The 22,585-nt window shown below is 35.7% G+C and overlaps 1 protein-coding gene across 2 annotated transcripts; it reads right to left on the reverse strand.

Moving 5' to 3' along the window:
• Window positions 1–641: 641 nt before the first annotated feature.
• On the reverse strand, window positions 642–21,354 carry LOC125864536 (protein ENHANCED DOWNY MILDEW 2-like). 2 transcript variants are annotated; one of them, XM_049544553.1, is made up of 20 exons: window positions 21,158–21,354; window positions 19,295–19,728; window positions 19,115–19,220; window positions 18,582–18,635; window positions 18,364–18,503; window positions 16,023–16,113; window positions 15,732–15,830; window positions 12,128–12,375; window positions 11,929–12,021; window positions 11,608–11,840; window positions 11,353–11,527; window positions 11,074–11,221; window positions 10,867–10,968; window positions 7,101–7,193; window positions 3,978–4,019; window positions 3,260–3,370; window positions 1,723–1,794; window positions 1,541–1,647; window positions 1,397–1,460; window positions 642–1,311 (listed from the first exon to the last, which is right to left on the reverse strand). In XM_049544553.1, the coding sequence occupies exons 2-20, from the start codon at window positions 19,702–19,704 to the stop codon at window positions 871–873; spliced, it is 2,829 nt and encodes a 942-aa protein (XP_049400510.1). In that variant the 5' UTR covers window positions 19,705–19,728; window positions 21,158–21,354; the 3' UTR covers window positions 642–870. The 2 variants fall into 2 exon arrangements, with proteins under 2 accessions (XP_049400510.1, XP_049400511.1); XM_049544554.1 differs by lacking the exon at window positions 21,158–21,354 and having other exon boundaries at window positions 643–1,311; window positions 19,115–19,211.
• Between the last annotated feature and the right edge of the window lie 1,231 nt (window positions 21,355–22,585).

A 22,585-nucleotide genomic window follows, 5' to 3' on the forward strand; every position in this document is an offset into this window, starting at 1 on the left:
AATTTTGATGGACTTGGACTTAGGATTGTAATAGTTGGACTAAAGTTTAAGTGTTGGGCTTGAAAAAATGATAAAGTTAAAGACTTACAGTTGTTAAAATTTACCAAATATTTATATTTTATTTATGAATAATATATAAATAATTATAAAATTTATATGTCTAATTTATCAATTCAGTTTGGTTATTTTTGCAATTGTTTTTAGTAAAACCAAAATCAAACCAAATAATATCAATTTTCAAAATTTAAAACCAAACCAAACATCAATTTTTTTAATCGATATGGTTCGGATTGCAGTTCAATTTGATTTTTTAACCATAACCATGAACAACTCTAGTTACTTATGCTTCTAAATTTGAGCATATTTTTTATAAAAAAAATAATAAATTATAGTTATTTTTTAAAAATACTGAATATTACTTAAAACTCATACAAGGGACTATAATTATTAGAATTTTAACAAATTTCAAATAAAATTAGGCTCACTTAAATTTTTGATAAATCATGGATGGATCATATATGTTGGTATTCAAATTAATTATGATATTCTATTGGATAGCACCATGGTCTGCTCTCCATATTAATTTTTCATTTTTAGGCTTAACCATCCACTACCTCATAAGATTTAGCTCCAAAAAGGGACCATGCATGTTGCCCTGGAACCTTCACTCTGCAACATATATTATGGTTTCAGTTTTTGGAAGTCTGCAGAGCAAGTAGATTACCAAATCTACTTGTAATATTATCTGTGGATATTCTACTATACAGTAACCTTGTCATTAAAAATTAAAATTTCAAGCGACACTACCAAAAGTTGAGACATGCTCGAGGATATTAGCCACAGGCATGACGAAGGCCTAGACTTGATCTTTCAGTGAAGTGGGGAATTCGTTGGAGTTGACAGATCCATGTCAATGCACATATCCTCAGCTGGTGACGTTTCATTTTCATCCTTACCTTCGTAGCACATATCCCGCTCAGGAACTCCAAAATGTTGATTTTGATTATATTCAGCATCAATAGAAATCTCAGGAATATCATCCAGCAAGCTACTAATGTCACCACAGCTGGTCAGGATGTCGGAAAAGTCACCATAGCAATCATGCGTTTCTTGCATCAAGTAATTTGTGATCCCTGTATTTACTATGTTTCCTTCTGCTTCAGACTTTCTAATATGCCCGTGCTGCATAGCTACTGCTTTGTGCTTAGCAGTCCAATCTGGGCGACTCCACAGATACAATGGAGGGGACACGATGTTCCATTGCTCCATCTGCTGGTTATGCACATTAATTGATCCTGGCAGGTAAAAGGACTGGCATAACAAAAAAAACAGAGTCATATCATTTGTAAAGAGAAAAATGAGGCAGTAAAAATCTTAGGTTTTCAATCTTTTGCACCTTGCCAGCCAAGATAACGTCATCTTCCCAAATTAAATCATAAGGATTCTTTCTTTTATCAAGTCTGCAATGGCAGAAGATTGATAAATCAAGCGGTAAGCAGAAAATAACTGAACATGCTGCTTTCATAATATAAATCTTCACCTTTTTGTTTCTTTCGGAACAGTAATAATTAAAAGCTTCGGTCTGAATGTGAGAGCTTTGCTTATAAATTCATTTGCCGTGGAGAAAGGGGGATTAAACCCCATGATCTACTCAAGGCACAAGATAAGATGGGTTATTCAAAACAATGTCAAGTTATTCAAAGCCGAGGATTTCCAACATACCAATTTGGATCCTTCTGGCAAGTCTCTTAAACCAACAGTCATCCAATCCCTCTTCTCAAAGTTGAAATCATTCTGGAAAGTTGTGAAATCTCAAGAAGTTATTCATTAACTTAAAAGACACAATTAGACAAGGCACTAAGTTAATGAATACAAAGCAAACGATCTTACAGGGGCAGTGTGGACTTTAAGGAAATAGAGCAAAAGTGGGAGGAAGGTTTCATATTCGTAGTTTGCGTAGGAAGTACACAAGAGGAGACTAACATAGGTGTACAAATGCATTAACTCTATCCCTTCCCTTCCCTCTACCGTTCAATCTATCAAAAAACATCCAAGACAGCCTGTTTTTCTGTAATTTATAGAATGATGGTTCATAATGCCCCTATTAGTTCAAGCAATAGTTGCAAAATCAGAATAAAATAAAATAAATAAAAAAGAGTAATATCTATATCAATCTCCAGAAACCAATCAGATGTGTGTTATTGTGAAGCATCAAAGCGCACAGATTATTTAGTTAAACAACAGTCTAAAGACAGAAACCTATAGACTGGACCGTATTACTCAGTGAGTTGAGAAAAATTGAAGATCTGATTAGTTAAAAATTTAAACCTTGCTCATAATGCTTTCATAAAAGGAATATGTATGGTAATACTTTCATAACTATATGAAACTACCGACTCTCTAGCATCTCAGATGTCGTGAATAACTTGTACTAAATAGTAATGTGCTTTTGAGTTGGCTCGATAAACTAAATACTCCCTATATCCTAGTGAGTAGATTGAGCTTTAATCATGACTGATCATAGTCTTTTTCAAGAGTCAAACTATTTAACGAAGTCGAGTTGACTAGGTTAGATGTGTTAAGTTCAGTCAGATTTTAAAGCAATGTTCTTAACAAGCAAATCTTCTCACTTGATGAAGCATTATAAGTGGCGAAGAACCTAATTGTCAAGGATGGTCTGTTGTCCAGAAGTAGAAATTGTTTACTATATTGGTGACCTCTCGTGTCTATGAGGCATTTTCCAAGTGAAATTGGAGGATCTCTCTGCTCAACCTATGTTGTGTCTGACAACACAGACTGAAGCTAAATAGTATTCACACACGTAGAAACTTCACCATACCCTAAAAGAATAACTCATCCCTCAATTACCAATGATAAAGAAAAGACCATACTACATATTTTCATTCTCTTTCATCATTCTAGTTACAACCCATCACGTTTTATTTGCGTAATAATATACCACATGTTGGTTATTGAGTGCTACGTTGTAACATTTGGCTAATGAACAAATCTTAAGGTATTGTTTGACTGGAGCAAAAAAGACTAGCTAGTTGTAACATGAAGGGCCCCTACTCAATTGACTGATCCAACAATCACACAAGAACAGTTGCTGAAAGAGGAAAAATTAGGGAAAACTCTAATTTACCGTGTTTTACCCAAAAAAAAAAAAAAAACAGAATTCCCAGCAGGAATCTGGTTCACCTGTAATTCAGATAATCAAAATGAAGGTAGTTGATATGATTGTTATGAAATAATTTACCTTTGTTTGTACAAGATCAAAATTTCTGAATTGGCATGTTTTCCCCATTCTGTCTAGTTCTTCTTTCATCAAGCAGCTAAAATCATTGGATCCACAGCAGAAATCGACTATCTGAACAAGAAACGTATCAGCATTCAAGGAAGTATGTAAAGCTGCAATCCTTTGAACAAGATAAGAGAAGGAAGAACAACAACAACATACCCAGTATAGTCCCACAAGTGGGGTGAGGGAGGGCGTGGTATAAACAAACCTTAACCCTACCTTTGTGAGGGTAGAGAGGTTGTTTTTTCTGATAGACCCTTGGAAGAGAAGGAAGAAGAAGAAATAAAAAAAACAAAGCAAACAAGTGCATGACAAGAGATGTTTAACTGAAAATATCAAAGGTTCTGAGAAAAAACTTATCAACGACAAAATTGAAGGAGTAAAAGAATCTGTTTAACTGAATTTGTAATCTGAATTTAACAAAAATTAGGCAGACTGAAAATTTTTGGAAATTCAGAAATCACCTTTTAAGTCAACAAAATACAATGTACACCCTCCACATCAAAAGTAAAAAAGAAAAGATAGGCAGGTTTTGATGTCAATACAAGAAGAGAAACAAGTACAAGGAAATAAAGAAGAAAGAGAAAAAAAGAAAAGATAGGCAGGTTATGATGTTAATACAAGAAGAGAGACAACTACAAGGAAATAAAGAAGCAAACTCATAAGGACTTTTTACCGTGTCACCATCCTGCACATACCATCTTAGTCTGTCAACTACCTGCACAATGATTCAGTCTCTAATTTGCATAAAAACACATAATAAGTCTGATACAATTTATAACTACGGGCAACAAAAAAATAGTGGGATAGAATATAATGTCTGTGCTGCAAGTGCAAAATACAAGTAGGTTATATATTAAAATATAACGTAGACATTTGGGAAAATTTGGTTGAAGTTGAAAAGGAGTATTTGGAAGTTGCAGCTGTGTTTGGAAATGAACTTTATCTCACAAAGTATGTGAAAGTCGAATATTTGTAAATGGAAACCATTATTTCACTTTAACTACTCCTTAAACTAGTATTTAAATACTATACCAGTAATTTGAACACCAAAATTCAGTATATTCAAACACTGATGGTCAAACAAGTATTTGCATTATGACATGTTTCATCAACTTGAATGATCAGTTTGTGGCGTATATTCTTACAAAACCGATTTGCAGCCGTAGTATTGAGCAAATGTGTATCAAGTTAGGAGCATACATTGTATACATCCCAACTAGAGAGTGAGTACTAAGAATGTTAATGTACATTTTATACCAATGTTATAAGAAGTACATAAAAGCTCTAAGGCCCGTTGGGGCTTTAAGTGCAAAGAGCAAATAACGTGTGGGCTTTAATGAGAAAAGGCGAAAATAGAAAAAAAAAATACACTCAAAATTATGGAGTATATGTTTAGTCCAAGACTAATAAATATAAGCAATGAATAATAAATATATGGACAAAGAAATTTAAAAAAAATTACGATAAAATGAAATAGCAATTGCTTAGTGTAGCCTCTTCAGGAGAGGCTCGTTAGCAAGGGAAATTTGTCTTAAAACCTTAAAGACGACACTAAACAACATCCTTAGTAAGGTGAGGCGAAGCGCTCAACATGTTTTGAGTCTCGCTTCTAGGCTTAAGTGTGCTTTTGACAACACCGTTTTATAATTCCAACTTGCGAGGGAGTTAAGAAAGTTAATGTTTGGAACAAGTAAACAAGCTAAGTGATCATTCCTTGTATTGGAAATGATTTACAATCCTTGTAATAGTGTAAATTAGGAATAGGAATTATTCTCATTTCCATTTTTGGATTACTTGTAACCATTACAAAAGTCCCAACTTGCTTGAGGGAATAATTAAGCTATTCATTCCCCAATATCTCTTCTTTCTCTTTTCTTTATAGGTCATTTGGTAGAGTGCATTAGAAAAAATAATGCATGCATTAGCTTTGCTTTGTGTATTACTAATACCTTGTTTGGTACACTTTTTCACCTATTTATGCATTAGTAATACACTCTAATTGATATTGAAGGTATGTACAACTAATATGGAAATCCATTGTATTAGTAATGCAGAGGGTTTTAATGCATGCCATGATTAAAAACACAAATGCCCCTCAAACCCTTTTCCACATCCTTTCCCCATATTTGAGGAGGGTATTTTTGTAAATAAATATTTTTTTAGAAACTATACAATGCATGTTATTTTTAATACACCAAACCAAACACTGCATAAGAAATAATCTCAACATAACTAATACAAGCCCTTACATACAAAAAGATTCCTAATTATCATGACATAATCATTAGATATTCCACACAACATTCTTAATGGCTTGCTTGTCCATCAAATAATTATGTCAAAAGTTTACGTATTGAAAAATATTTGCAAATAATGGTTGGCCATGAAATATTGGGTTTCTAGTGAAAAATTATTTGAAATTCAAGCAAAATATTATTTGAACTTCAAGTGAAATATTGAAATAGCAGTCTGAATGAGCAATTTCAAACAAAACTTTTCAAATCTTCAACTTGCCATCCAAGTTCATGTCCAAACGTGACTTGCACAGACCATTTTCCAACTTCAAATCCTATATTTCCAACTTCAAATCCTATATTTCAACTCAAAGATTATGCAAAGCCATACTTAGGATCCATTTGTCCATAAAGAGTAGAAGTAGTTTTTGGAAATAAAACTTGGCAAAAAGAGTTTGGCCATATAACATGTCAATTTTTGGCGAAAAACCCAAATTCCCAAAAACTATATAAAAAAAAAAAAAAACTAGTTTTCAGGCCAAGTTTTATTTTTTTGGAACTTTTTAAAAATTAAAGTTTACCCCAAACTTTTATATTTTATAATAACACCCCAACATTTATTAATCCCAACTTGACAAGCTTGAGAAACGCACCATGAAGGCACTCACTCAACTTATGTATTGTATTTATGTTTATGATGTGTTTGTTGCTATCTGACACTCAAGTATGTAATGGTATTGTTCCATAGAACTTGTTAGAAGTAACGTAAATATAAAAATTGGAAATATTTTTTATAAGAAGGTTGGAGCTTATAATTTATGAGTTTAATTTTAGTCACAGAACATGTTCATCAAAAAATGATAATACAAACTTATATGAGTATTTTTAATAGTTTTTAAAACTTATGGATATAAATCATATTTCTTTAAGTCAAATATTTTTCCCAAAAACTATGGTCAAACACATGGTGAAACTTCACCCAAAAATGACTGGCCAAAAATATTTGGGAATCTATGACCAAACGCTAGCTTAATAGCTCTCTTGACTTTCAACAAAGACATAATCATCAATAATATTCTATTACAATATTCTGAATGATTATCTTGACTTTTATTTAGGCTTAGCCAAATGAGAGAGAGTTTGAAATTTGTTATTGCAACTTCTACATCATATTCAGAAACTATACAGCTCTATTTACTTTCAGGAAGCACTTCTGGTAAACCTTGTTTTTATTTTTTTTTTGGGCAAACCTTGTTAGAAAACTGAAAACATGCATACAAAATTCCAGGGTATTAATCTGTTTCCTCATGTAATGTTTCTGGGGTACGTTTTAGCCTTGGATCGAATAGAAAAGCTTGACGATGGAAGACAGGGTTGACTAGTATACCGGCTTTGTTGAGTTTGTTTTAAAGTTGCATCGATTAGAAAAACTCTGAAGATGTAAGACAGGGTTTACTAGTGAGATGCAGCTATATTATCACTCCCATTGAGATACAAGATACAACAACAACATATCCATCAAGATACAAGAACTAATAATAAAATGCAAAAACAGGACATACCTCCTTCAGTTTGTCCACCTTCGTGAAGTGGCGACCAAAAGATGTATAGCGCATCCCATTAAGAAAAGGGGCAAGATAAGATCCAAGCTTCTTCTGTAACATACAAGAGAGAAATGAATATTTGCAACTCATTCATCAGATAGTCAATCAAAAACAACCATTGAAGGCTCAAATACAGCTTAATAATAGAAATGATTGGTCATTTGCTATATGCAGATGACACTATCATTTTTTGTGAACCTCGGGAGGACCAAATAAGATTCTTAAAAACAATCTCACTGTTTTTTGAAGCTTCCTCGGGTTTGAAAGTGCATTGGGGGAAAAGCAATTTATTTCCAATCAAGGAGGTGACAAACATTTTGAATCTGGCAGATATTTTGGGGTGCAAAGTGGAGAATATGCCAACAGTTTACTTAGATATGCCTTTGGAAAATGAACACAAGAGCATACAAATTTGGGATGGCATTGTGGAGAAAACAGAAAGGAGATTAGCAAGATGGAAGGCTCAATATTTGTCTATGGGAGGCAGACACACTCTCATCAATTCAGTGCTAGACTCCCTTCCTACTTATGTCATGTCACTATTTCCATTACCCCCCAAAGTTCTGAAGAAGCTGGACAAATTAAGGAGGGACTTCCTTTGGCATGGATGCAAAGAAATTAAAGGTTATAACCTAGTCAAATGGGAGATAACCTTGAAAAGCAAAGACAAAGGAGGTATGGGTATTAGAGATCTAAGGAAACAAAACAATAGTCTTTTGATGAAGTGGTTATGGAGGACGGAGGTATAATGAAGAGGGTAAGCTTTATGGAAGGATGTCATCAGATCAAAGTATGGTGAGTACAATCCTTGGTGCAGTAATGTTAGTGTTGATGCCTATGGGGTGGGGGGTCTGGAGAACTATCAGAAACTTATGGCAAAAACTTGAAGCTAATACGTACATTGAAGTGGGAGATGGCAGGAGAACTAAGTTTTGGACAAATGCGCGGAACAAACAGATTCCTCTAAAAGAATCCTTTCCAGATCTGTTCTTACTATGTAGTAATCCTGATGCAAATATCAATGAATGTTGGACAGCACAAGGGTGGGATCTAATCTTCAGAAGGTTTTTGAATGACTGGGAAGTGGAGAGAGTGGCCAAATTGCTAGACCTATTAGAAAACTTCCCTGGCATCACCAATGCTCCTGATTCTTTGAGATGGAAACATAGTAAAGATGGGGCTTTCACAGTTAGCAGAGCATTCAAAATGGAAAGTCCACAGCAACGCAACTCTAAGCAGAGTTTGTGGAGAAAGGTATGGAGAACCTTAGCACCAACTAAGATAAAATGCTTTACATGGTTGGTTGCTAGAAGGGCTTGCCTGACACATGAAGTGCTGAGGAGAAAAGGAAAGATTATAGTATCTTGGTGTTCATTATGCGGGAACGCAGCAGAGACCAACCAGCATCTATTCTTGCATTGCAACTTTACAACACAAATTTGGGCCGTCTTCCTTAGTCTCACCAAAACAAACTGGACCATGCCCGAGCATACTGCAGATTTGTTGAGTTGTTGGATAAGAAGAGGGGGGAGCACGAGTCAAAAGGCATGGTGGAGGATAATTCCACATTGCATTTGGTGGACAGTATGGAAAGAAAGAAATAGTAGAAATTTTGAAGATAGGTTCAATTCCATTCAGAAGGTTAGATGGGATTGTATTGCATTCTTTTTATTTTTGGTGTAAAGAGAAAGGTTTAGAGGATACAGAACATGTTTAGAGGATACAGAACATGTAGAATTATTAGGACCCTTGTAAGTATTTTTTTTTTTCTCTTTTTTTTTTCTCTTCTTTTGTTCCCCTCTGTTTGCAGGTCACCAGCATCTCCTTAATGCTGAAGAATACACCATTGCCATTTTCAAAAAAAAAAAATTTTTAGAAATGATTGGCAATTCATTTGACAGAGATTGAAATGTTGAGTAGAAAACAAAGATCCATAAACTGCAGGAACTTCCAGTATCCATAATTGAGAAGGTATGTGTCTAGATTTTCATATCATGGTCATATTCGATAGGTAAAGCAATAGGCGCAAAAGGAATCACCAATTACACCCTCCAGTAAAAAAATCTTCTTGCAATCAGTCAACACTGCCAAAGAAGAGTTTTTAGCTGTATTTACCAACTATTCAAGGTAGAGATAACAGTCTCCAGTACAGAAAGGATAGCCATATCTTTGTGTAGGAATAGGTTATTAACACTGAGATATATATCTAGCATATTGTATTATGTAAGATGACGCGAGATATTGAGAACATCAAGGTGAACGAAATAAACATTTCCCGAAAAAGAAAAAGAAAAACAAATTAACATTTCCATACAAATACAAAGCTTATGGTGCCGATTCTCCAAATACTGACATACAATAGCTTCTTCTTCTCACACCAATAAGATTGAACTCTTGAAAATAATTAACAACATTCGGTGGAACTAAAAAACTTAATTGTTGTGATATACAACTTGTTGTGATGCAATGCATGCAAGTTTAGAGACTACCTTCAAGTGCATGAATTATTTGCCTAGTCTTTAGCAAGAAACGATCTAGAGAGATCTAAAAGGTGCATAAGAAAGAAGAGCTAGTAATTCTATTCCACGAGCTAATAAAGGAATCGGGCTCCAAGCATGCATTGATGCAGGAACTTCCAGCAGCTGAGGCAGATTTTTGGTTTAATTTTTGGACTAGGTAACAGCTAGACCATCAAAGGGAGTTATTATATTCTTGCACAAAATAATTTATGTTATCATGGAGACGGTTAACCCGTAGCTATGACAGCATCTTGCTAATCACATGTGGAAACTTGTAGAAGTGCATTAGAATTCTGTTGGTGCAAGTAGTAAGTTCAATAATCTAATATACTCCTACAACTAGATCACCACCATCCAAGCAAGATAAAAATCTCAGCTGTTGGTTAAAAAGAAGTAGCAGAGGTACTACATTTCTATTGATATAGTTCATTTAGCTCCAACCAAAAGATGTCACTAATATGAACCAACTCTCTTTCTTGAAAATGGTGTTTTGTCAAGTATTTTTCATGGGCTAACATTTCCAAAGAGAACTAGGCCTTGTTAAGCTTTTCCAGGGCTGATTTAAACCCTAAAAGTTCTTTCTTTATCCTTTCTTTCTGTTCCAAGTATATATGATATGTCATATCGACACTCCTGTCGTAGTACTATTCTTGTAGTTTCATGTTCTTCCACTTATGTTACTATTTGTTGTTTCTTGTAGTTCGATTGTAGGATTATTGTTGTAGTATTGTTCTACTAATATCTCTTGTTTTTGTTATTTTCAATTGTCTTGTACTTTCATTACGTCTTTTTCTACATTGTTTTTGTCTTGAGTCGAGGGCTATTAGAAACAGCCTCTCTACCTCACCTCTGAGGTAGAGGTAAAGCCTGTGTACACCCTACCCTCCCCAGACCCCACTTTGTGGGACTACACTGGGTATGTTGTTGTTGTCATATCGACACTCCTCTTTCTTTCAGAATTGTTGGACATGACATGCACTCCCTATGTTCGACACTCCTCTTTTTTTTCAGAATTGTTGGACATGACATGCACTCCCTATGTATCACCCAACAAGGGAACATACTGCACAACATAGCGTAAATCTGTGGAGCAAGAAACTCGTCAAAAATTTAATCACAAAATAACACATCAAGTCAGGAGCAAGAATGTAGCTATATAAAGCCTGTGTTTATAGGTAAGAACATTTTAGGTCCTGTGGAGCAACCTTCCATCTGAAAATCTGACTAAGAATTTCTGGCTCGCAGACAGCTTTGGCGTCTTCAATGCTGCATCCTTCGTCTAGTTTCTTCAACGCTACTTGAATAGCCTGGTCCAGAAAATAAAGAGGAATGTTTTATATAAGAGGAAACTGCAGAAGAAATAAGAAGAAAAACTGATTACATTCTCTTCAATGCTGAACCAGTAGATGTACCTTTACGGAACACTGAACTTTTCCCAAGGTAATGGCCTTGTCTGTGAAATTTTTTTGAGAGTTACTATCTATACATTTCCGGTACTGCTCGTTCACAAATTCCTCCACATTAAACGAAGAGGTGGAGTTTTTTATCAAAGTCATCATTCTGCAAACCAAGTATCAAATGCAAAGTAAATAGGTTAACCAAATGCATTTAACATCCATTAAAAGTTATATCTTGGATGGAAAATGGAAGGATGATTCAACTTTAAGAACATGATGAAGTCCATTGAGTACCTCTTTTTCATTTCATTATCAGCCAATTGCTGTGTAATGCTGGTCTTCTTCATCACAGGCATAACTGGACGGACATTCACCGTCTTGCCACTAAAAGTACTTTGTGGGGCACAGACCAACTTTAGTGGCACCTTCGATTTACCTCTTTCCTGTGTTGGAGGCTTCAATTGTTTTCCTGACATAGATGTAAATCTTTAATAGACTTAATAGCTTTGACCAATTACAGAACAAGAGCTTGTATAAGCCATGTAGCACCTTTTCCATAAGAATTACCAACTTCAGTAGCATTGTGCCCCGCCTCAAAAGTCCTTTTCATGTGCAGGAAGCTTGTTTCAGTGAGAGCACCAAGAACCTTACTCCTTCGTGAGAGCATCCTCACAGGTCCTGATGGAAGTCCTGAGGATTGTGAGTTTGCTTTCCCATCAATATGTGGAAACACGATATGGTCCCTTTTTGGAGTCCCAATTTTAGGAATGATCTTGTGGTCCCTGGGCAGAGGTAGGTTTTGGTAATTCTTTTAACAGCTATTAAGAACATGAATGGTTCATGATTCCTGAAGTTGCAGATGAAACTTACATACAGTATATCAAGATACGTCTGGGCAAAAGATCATTCCAAGCCCTTTTCTGGATGTTTTTGTCATAATGGGAGGGCTCAAAAGAAATACATCTTAGAAAAGTCAACAAGAAAACACAACATGAGATGCCCAATACTTCTGTCCTCAAGTATTATTTAATCAAAGCACTCAAAATCAAGACAATAGGATCAAGGAAACCTTGGTAAGCATCTGCGGTGATATGCCCTTGGACAGCGTCTACAAATTGCAAATTGCAACTCATATTCCTTTTTATCCTCCCCTTGCTTGCAGACGGAACATTTATGAGCAGGGCAAGTAAATGATTCTCCAGCTACGATTTCCTTCTGCAGCTCTAAGGCTCGACATTTATCACCCGGATGAAGTAACTCTGAGACGCATTTAGGATGAAAGAAGTGTCCACAAGTTGCCGAAATGCAAGGGAAGACCTTGGGGACATTGTGCAAATTAAACATAGGTGAGCAATTTGGATATCAAAATAGAATAACAGTGATATGAAGAATTGGAAAATATGTAGAAGAAACATATATCAGTATCTCCAGTATTATCCAATTCCCAATTCGTCCATATTCTGGGAATCAGAAATGGCTCTGGTTCAACTGCAGAAATTCCAACCATCTTATTCTCTTCATTTGAGCAAAACACAGATCAGATAGGTAGAAGAATAAGCATATTCTATTATATGACAAAAATTATTTGCATAGTTCCAGAAGGTAGCATGTACTACCATTTTCATGCTAGCACTATCCAGTGATGAGAAATAGAAGACAGACGTACTCTGAGGTGACTACCTGCTTTAATCCTAGCATACTCCCACCCACCTTTCCCATCTGATTTCTCTCTTGATTTTCTGCATTTTTAAAACAAAGTGGTTTCCTCCTGCATTTCTTTAACCCCAGTCAGATCTGGTTTCTCTCTTGATTTTCTGCATTTTTAAAACAAAGTGGTTTCCTGCATTTCTTTAACCCCAGTCAGATCTGGTTTCTACCTCTCCTCATTAGAGAACCATTTTTCCTTAAACCTGATAAATTGTTCCGTTCAATCATCCCTCCAGCCTATTTAATATTCTCTCCTTCTACAGTTCTACTTAATAAGCTCCCCCCTCCCCCCGGTGAGTGTTGCAGCTCCCCTCCACCTCACCAATACTCCAAAATAAGCCTCTGGACACAAGAATGAAGAAAAATGACATATGACACTGTTGCAAGTTAGATACAGAGTCAGCTCAAGTTATACGAGATTTGAGTCATGTGTGGTTTCAGAAAATAGTTATTCCACAGATACCACAAGAGAAGACTCTTGTCTTAGCTTGTATTTGGACATGTGATATGAAGTCATGATTTCAAAACAGCATTTGGACATACGATTTGGGATCATGATTTCAAATCCCAAATTCTCCTAAAAAAACATGATTTGGATTCCAAATCATGATTTCAATTTATTTTAAATGTAAAACTTGACCCATAAGTTAGTATTTCATGCTCGGCGTGAAGAGACTGATTGTACCATGTGAGAGGACTTACTTGAGGATTATATTAAACAGTAACTAGTTACTACTATTGTTGACTAGTGGATCTATATAAAATTATGTGTATTTGGAAGTTTGTAATCACCAAACATTTATTTATAAAGGGAGTGTGGAGATATGTGATTTATTAATCCGATGCCTTAGGATATTCCGATATCTTGTTTATGAACTATGGTTGGCTCATTTGATAAGATGCGTAAGAGTTGGAGAAATTTTGATAGTTTTCACAACTTGTGGGGTTTTCATGTTTATGAGAAAAAATACAACTTAAAAAATCCAAATTGCATGTCCAAACAAAACTTCAACTTCAAATCATGATTTCATATAACACATCTAAGCAGGCCCTTATTTACAATGAATAATCCAGTGCATTATGTTGACATTCTAACACAGAGAAAACTACAATACCCCCGCTAAGGACTACAAAGGAAAAAAAATTGAAAAGACCACTTTGGAAGTGCTTAACTAGAAATGTAGAAGCATAATGCAAAACCAGATATTCAAACTTCTCAAACATTATCTAGGGATGGTCCAGAGACACTAGGAAAAATGAAACAATCAGTACGGTAAAAAGAGTACAGGATAGGAGAGAGAAGCTACCCCTTCTCTCCACTCTCCAATACCTTGCCTTTTGTCTAGATCTAGCATTTTCTTTAATGTTTAAAGATTTTTCAAACCTGTGCATATGTAAAAGCTCTGACAATGATTTGAATCATTTGATAGACTTAAGCATGTGAAAAACATGTTGGTTACTATAACTAAATATTTATCTTCCTCGTAAATTGATAAGGGATAGGGGATGAGTGATATAAAACAAGATTGAGTCACGAAATAAAACTTTCAAACCCAAAAGACATTAACCAAATGAAATGAAATAAAATTTAAAAAAAAAACAGAAATAAAAGATCCTATGTAATCATTAACGAAATCTGTTTATTTGTTAAAATCAGTTTTCTCAACAATAAGGACAGAACTCAAGCAAGTAGGCATTGGCATTAAAAACTTGAAGAATCAAAGGCCCTAAAACTGAAGTGACTGTGGAAATATGCACAAGAATAACAATCCTTGTGGAGTGATGTGATCAGAATGAAGTATGGGGAGATGGATGATTGGGTTACCAAGGTGGCAAACAATCCTTATGGTGTAACTGTCTGTAGATCCATAAGAAAATGGTGGACTACTTTAAAGAACCATACTGTCATTAAAGTGCATGATGGCAACGAATCTGCCTTCTGAAAAGACATGGTTACGCAACAGAAGTTTATTAGAGATATTTCCAGGCATGTTTGATTTAGCTCAATAACATGACAGAACTGTGGCTGACATGTGGTCTCCTCAAGGTTGGGATTTAATTTTCAGAAAAAGCTTGAATGACTGGGAAATCCAAAGACTGCTTGAGCTCTTAAAACACTTGAAACCTTTCAAGGGCTAACGGATGGGATGGACGGACTATGGTGGAATGGACACAGAAAAGGGGTTTACAAAGTGAGTTCAGGGTACAAGACTCTTGACATGACCTTTCCACAGACCACAAAGTGGCCCTGGAAACAAGTCTGGAAAGCCAGAACACCTCTGAAGGTTGCATGCTTCTCATGGCGGCAAGCAAAGGAGATTGTACTGACCCATGAAAACTTGAGAAAGAGAAATATCATCTTAGTCACAACTCACAACTGCTGTTTATGTGGAGAGACAGTTGGCATTTGTTTTTGTACTGCAGAATCGCTGACCTACTATGGAAGATTCTCATCAATCTCAGAGGCATACATTGGACAATGCCTAGCAAGGTTGTTGACACTCTCTCTAGTTGGGAGGAAGCTGAGATTGGTGCAAAGAACATGAGATACTGGAGAACCACTCCAGCTTGTATTTGGCAGACTATTGGGAAGGAGAGGAATGCCAGGTGTTTTGAAGACAGAAGTAGAACATTACAGAAGATTAAAACCGACTGTATTTTGTTATTATGTTTTTAGNNCCCCCCCCCCCCCTAGATGCAAAAGCTATCCTAGAAGTTTTAGAATCTTGCTAGAATTGAGGAGTTTTTTCTGTTTTAACTGCTTACTTTTTGTAAAGGGGGTTTCAGTAGGGTCTATAGTACAAAGTGTTGCCTTTTCGAAATAAGAAAAAAAAAAAGGGACAGAGCTTACAACATAGATTTGCGAAATTTTATCTTCCAAGTCAAAGAAGAAAATTAGAAAATTTGGCATTTTGTTGATTCTACCCTTAAGATTTTCATGTGTATAAAGGACAAGAAATTCAAACCTCTGCACCAGTTAATTTGTCAGAAGACCCCAACAAGCCACAAGCAAAACATTGATGTTGTTGATATTGGCAATTTTTGCACAAGAAGGTCTGGATTGCCTGTGAAACAGCCATATGTTAAAACTTCAATCTTATTGTTAAAGGGAAGTCACATGCTGAAACTTTACAAACAACCAAGCTTGAAGCACTTCCTAGTGCAGTTGGATAAACCCCTAAATGATGACAAAATATAAAGAGAAGCAGCAAAATTTTGAGAAACCAGGACAAAGAACAAAAATTTCAGATTCCTACTTGGTGATTTCTGTAAGATAGAGATTCACAAGAAGATTCAGCTCCAGATTCCACGGTCGGATGGAAAGATCGTATGCAGCGGCCTTCACAACTGACAAACAGCATTCAGACAGACAACATTCAAGCAGTACAACACTCTGCAAACATTGAAGGACATATACCATAGTTTTTCCCAAACATCTTAGGATTAAAATCACACTAATGAATGAAGGTAAATCCATGGAAAAATGCTATACACAAAAACGATTTATACAATCCAAAGGCAGCAACAAAAAAGATGATTCCTTTAAAAAGAGTTAAATGCTGATCTCCTCTATTAGCCTTTTTTTTTCTCTAACATCTTTAAGCTTTAGACAGGAGCCAGATGATTTAGTCCAATATAAATTTTAGTTACTTGTGTTATGATCTCAATTAATTAGATCAGACTAGCTTACTTCTGAGAGACTAAGTTGTTCGGACTCGGGTGCAGGTGTCCGGCATGGGTGCAGATCTAGAGTTTGAGTCCTTCATGATCTAAATTTTAAAATTTGGGGGTACAGATCCAGGTATGGATACAGGTGTGGAGATTTGGATAAAAGTATTTCAAATAGTTTAAATGTAGAGTTATAAAAATATGCCTAAATTATGGTGGACTATTTGGAAGGAATGCACGAATTTCTGACAGCAAGTTTGAATATATAATTATTATTAAGTACAAATGCATCTCCTTGCATGTTTTTTGGTGTAACATGGCTACTGCAAATGATGTAGAGGTCATGAAAGGATTCTTAAGTTCATTGCACATTCAACAATGATATTGACATGTAAATATTTTTAAAGCACCTTCTGATGCGGACCTTTAAGTTGAAATATCTTTTAACAATAAAAAACATATGTCTAAATTATGAATTCACCTAGCTTTTGTTTTGATTTCAGAAATAGTTGCATATTTCTCAATCGATTTTGATCAAAGTACCCAAAATCAATTGACCATATCCGTTACGGATCCCACACCCATGTCTTGTCAACAGGATGTGGCACCAAAAGTGAAGAGTCCATGCTACTTAGCTCTGAGAATGAACTGACAGGACAAATATCAATTTCTCTTCATATTTCTTGGGTGGAGGGGAAGGGAAGTATAGTGGAGGCTAGGGATCATAGACTTGAAGAATTATTATTTGGAGTTATGTTCCATAGCATTCAATTGGGACTAATAGCTTTCCCTTTAAATTCTTTTGGAGGATGGGTCTGTGAATATTGGGGAAAGGTTAGATGTTTGGTGGAATGAACCCAGTCCTATGTGATGTAGAGTGGACTTTTAACCACTAGGTCACAATTTCCAACATATCCTACCAACAATTTACTAACATTATTCAGATAAACTAGTATCAAGGAGGAAGGGGAAATTCCGAAGGACTTAAAATTTAGTAGAGATTTGTAAGATCAAATTTTGTGAAGCTCCAAATCTTGAGCTATTCTATAAGCAACAAATATCAATCACGAGTCAAGATACATGGAATTGGAAGGATAGAGAAATAAGTCATTCACAACGAAATCACTATACTATATAGCCTGCTAAGGAGGGTGTGGTTTACCCTCACTTCTTAGTCTGGAATCCTAAAGCACCACTTCTTTGAATGGTTTGCACTTAGCAGCATGAGAAACCATCTTCACAACAGAGAAATTACACGAGAAGTAGAAAGAAGAAGGTTTGACGTTAATGTTAATACACGGGTTGGGGTGGGGGTGGGGGGATCAAGAGATGTCAGCTATTATTTGCTAGCATATTGATTAAGGGGTGTCGCTTCGAACCAGTTCAAAATTGAATGGGTAACGAGGGTACAGTACATGCTCCATAGCTGGAAATCAGAACGATAAGGAAGAAATAAAGCGTGGGATATGCCCCTTTGCCACCCGTATAAATTATCTCTAAAGAAAGAAATCAATGGGCATTGAAGTGATTTAATTACATTCAAAAGTTGCATTTTCGTCTTCTTGCAAATTTTGGGCGAACCCATGAGATTACAATCAGTATAGATGGTTGATGCTCCTAGCAGAGAAACATACCTCTGTTTGAGATTTTTTTACTTTTGTATATATACCTAGTAGCTAGTACAAGGGATTTCCCCTTTTAATATCAATAAAACCATTAACTAATAAAGAGAAAGGGAAAAAAAAAGTAAATGATCATATGATGAACTCAAGTTCATCCTAGAGTCATGGGTAACACTTTCTGAGTTATGTATAATTTTAGCCCTTCTATGTTCTAATTACTTTTACCAAATTTTTCTTTTCTTTGCCCATGTTTAATGTTTATACCTACACAAGATATAGAGAGCTTATATTGGAAATGTTGAGTTACCACAGAAGTTCTCCCCCATCATCACAAAGAGCACAAACATGATCAAATTGTTCATCTTCAACTGCATCATCATCGCCACTACTATCAGTATCGTTATCGGTCTCAATAATAAACCGGGGTCTCTTTTTTGCTTGATTGCACTGCTAGACAAGCCACAAGTAAGAACTGATAATTCTTGATTAAGCATAAAATGAGACAACATATAAATTGCATCTAACCTCATAACTGTGTATCCTCTTTCGTGATGTCTCCAAAATAAATGCATCAAAACTCTGTTTTCAAATGTTAATTTCAGTACAGAATAATGCCGGAAATGATAATGTATACGCAGTGAAAAATCAGAAGCAGGTGATAGCACAGCAAGGTAGGATATTAGCAACTAGAAGAAGAACTAGTTCAAAAGCAAGTAAATGATAGACCAGTAACTGACACTCAAATAAGGATCAGATAGTGATAGTCATGCTACACTGAAACATAACTTAAGCCTCATGACTCTCAAGCCATCAAGGCTTCGACAGATGAGAAGAAATCATCAAGTATTACAGATTTGAACGTGAGACCTCATGATTTACAAGCCACTTCATTGACCCATGAGGATACACCCTTAGGTGCAAAACTCTCACTGGTCTTACAGAAAAGAGACATACTTTGAAACTACATTCAGCTACCTACACACCAAAAGAATTAGATAGCTATGCAGAAAGTCAACACGACAACAAACATGTTATACCAATAACTAAAGCATCACAACCTTGGAATTAGATAAATCTTTATCCCTCCTTGCAGCTTCTTTGATTGTTGGCATGTGCTCTAGTAGATCATCTTTAGAAGGTAGTACCTCATGTGCACTAAAAGAACTGATTTAGTAGATTCCATTATAACCAAATTTGGCAACAAAACATTTAAAGGATTTAGGTGTGACTTTCAGCACCTTAAACTTTTCCCAATGTAATTCCACACAATCCCTCCAACTGTGTCTGGGTTCTTCTTCACAAAGTGGAGAAAATGAACAGTGATGAGTACTGTTCTGATAGTATCTACATAACCTGTTCGGGGTTTAAGAAGTTTGATCCAGATTTTATCTTTGGAGAGCACATGAATTTCTGGCAGGGCATAAGAAAGTTCAAATCTCCATGCTAGAACCTTCTTATAGATGGGCTGAAGACCATCATCTGCAGTTCCACGCAAAAATATCTCTGAGTTCAGTGCCCCAAGTATGTCATCCTCACCCCACTGAAGAGGCAAAATGGAAAATGAAGCAACTCCTCCATTGCTATCAACAAAATGGTAATTGGTTATGCAGTTGGGAACAATTTCACCCTCTTCGTCCGATGATGCCATGAACAATAATTTTGAAGTGTCTACCTATTTGTCATAGTTAACAAAAACTTGCATCAATAACACATGATTAAACAGTCATATATGCTATTTATCAACAACAACAACATACCCAATGTATTCCCACAAGTGGAGTTTGGGAGGGTAGAGTGTCCCAAGAGCCTACCCCTATCTCATGGAGATAGAGAGGCTCAAGTAACACATAACAAGTCAGTTCGGAAAAGACAATGCAGAGGTAGAACAAGGCATAGCAAAAAATAACATATTGGCGGATAACAGGTCATCCCCATGTGTCAAAAGGATTTCTCTTACTCATATACCAATTTTTCATGATACATTAAAGACAAAAAAAACGACAAGAAGAAGAAGAAACTAGTACAAAATCAAATAATACCAGAATTAAAAACTGACACGCAGACCTAATAACAGTAGGTGGACACAACAGATCATTTGTAGTTCAGAAAATAGCAAAAGACAAGTTTTACTTTGTTATCTCTACAGCTTCATTCTCCAGAATATCCCACAATCCAACATTTAATTTCAGAAGTACCACCAACATTTCAACAAAATAACTGCAATAATTAAAGTACTAAACTATAATGTTATGTATCATTCAAAAAAAAATCTCAAGTCATTAAACCCCAAAGCCCTAACTATCAGCATTTTTTTTCCTTTTTTCATATGTATCAACCACGTAACATAGTATACAACACAAACCCAGTTCACAAACAAAAAAAAAATGAAATGTGTATAATAAAAAGCAGTGAAAAACCCATATTAATGAAAAAAAAATCCCTTCACGAACCCTCTCCCCCCCACCACAGGAACAAGGTATCATTGATAACTTCCCAGGAAAAACTTAATATAAACACAGATCAGAAACAAATACATTCAGAACAGCTATAATAGGCGTCAGTTGTATCCATTAGAGTAGATATTTTACATGGGAAAGAAAAATAACACCATTCACAAATTACATTACAAATGGGGGTCCATCAAACCGAAATATTCATCATTTAGCTACCATAAAATTGATATTATTCAAAAGATAAAAACAAACACATATGATCCCCAAAACAATGCTAGTTCCAGAAACATCATTTAATTTCAGAAGTACCACCAACATTTCAACAAAATAACTACAATAATAAAGTACTAAACTATTATACTGTGTTGCCAAAATATAGCAATATTATCGTGAGATCATTCACAAAAAAAAAAAAAAAACTCAAGTCACACCAAAGCCCTAACTGTTTATCTTCTTCTTATTTTTCCAAAAATCCATTATCAACCACGCAACATAGTATACAACAGAAACCCAGTTCACAAAAAATAAAATGAAATATGTATAATAAAAGCAGTGAAAACAATACACTGATCACTTGAAGAAACGAAAGAGAGAGTATGATATGCAACTCCATTTCTTCCATAGAAGGTGCAAATTAAAGCATAATACCTGAACTGGGTAACCTTTTTTTGTTCAACTTGTGAAGAGAAATTGTGAGAAAATAGAGAGAAATATGATGAACCAAAATAGAGAGAACAACACAAGAAGGGTGTGTTTGATCAACGGTGAGGAAGCAGACTGACAGAGACTTTCACAGAAACGAGCAGTTGCTTTTGCAGAAATTTGTATGTACTGGTACTCCTCATTATGGCAGATGCACGTATCACTGAAAAATGACCAAAAATGTCCTTCAATTAATTAAACAAATTTATCATTCATTCGACTTAAAATATTACCGTAAATTACAATAATTAACAACTTAAAATATTTCTAAATTATATAAAAATTTGGAGTCATCCAACTTTTAACTATCCTGTAGACTATTTTGGGAAAAATAACAAATATACCTCCGAACATTCGTAAATGATATCTAAATACCCCTCGTTATATTTTTAGAACGTTGATGTCCCTACCATCTAATTTTTGGAGCGTGTATACCCTTAGGACTAATGGAGGGAAACGTGTCACGATCTTAACAACCTATCAAAAGTTTATTTAATTTTTATTTCCAATTAAATAATTCGACCCGGATAATTAAAAACACACCCAAATAATTTAAGACCCACCCAAATAAATCCCATTTTTCCATTCTTCTCTAGTTCCAGCGACCACACACCTCAAGAACTAGTTACCCAACACCACTGCCGCATCTCCATCTTCTCCAGCGAAGCTCCATGTACAAAACCACCTCTAATTGCTATCGAACTCAACCTCCCTTGCTCTAGCGACGCTCCAGCGAAATCAGTGAGGCAGCGACCCTTCATCCACCATGAAACTTGACCACCACTTACCCATCTCTCCCTCACTATTGCTCCAACAATTCCAGTGAATCGAACGAATGACCTCCGGTGAATCGAACCAATGACCTCCGGTGAATTGAACCAGCGAACTCCGGCAAATCGAACTCGAGAAGAAGCTGTTCGATCATGGAACCGTGTCTTCCCCACAACTTTGTGCATCCTCCCTCTGCAACCACTCCCAATATTCTTTTTCCTATTTGATTGAAGACCCCTTACCTCTAGCTTGGATCTCCAAATTGTTGCCTCTCTATATAACAGTTCACAGAAACTGCTCTTGTTATAGCTTGCTCATGAGAACATAAACACTTGCATTGTTTCATCAAAATCAATTACTACACACTGGACCGTGCGCTTTCTATCTACCGCTTTCCTGTTCCACCATTAGTTGGGTCTTAAATTATTTGAGATTTATTTGGGTTGGTTTTTAATTATTCGAGTCGGATTATTTAATTGGAAATAAAAATTAAATAAATGTTTGATAAGTTGTTAAGATTGTGACACGTGTCCCTCTGTTAGTCCAAAGGGTATACACGCTCTAAAAATTAGACGGTGGAGGCATCAACGTTCTAAAAGTATA

This window comes from Solanum stenotomum, chromosome 5, assembly GCF_019186545.1.
Source record: "Solanum stenotomum isolate F172 chromosome 5, ASM1918654v1, whole genome shotgun sequence".
Lineage (NCBI taxonomy): Eukaryota > Viridiplantae > Streptophyta > Magnoliopsida > Solanales > Solanaceae > Solanum > Solanum stenotomum.

Bases quoted from the DNA above. Each gene is read 5' to 3' on its own strand.
- LOC125864536 (XM_049544553.1), bottom strand. From the start codon at position 19,704: ATGGCATCATCGGACGAAGAGGGTGAAATTGTTCCCAACTGCATAACC. The intron at 12,022-12,127 runs GTTTCCTTGATC...GACTTTTCTAAG, and splicing joins CACCGCAGATGCTTACCAAG to ATGTATTTCTTTTGAGCCCT. The intron at 3,371-3,977 runs GTAAAAAGTCCT...TTTCTTGTTCAG, and splicing joins ATGTGCAGGATGGTGACACG to ATAGTCGATTTCTGCTGTGG.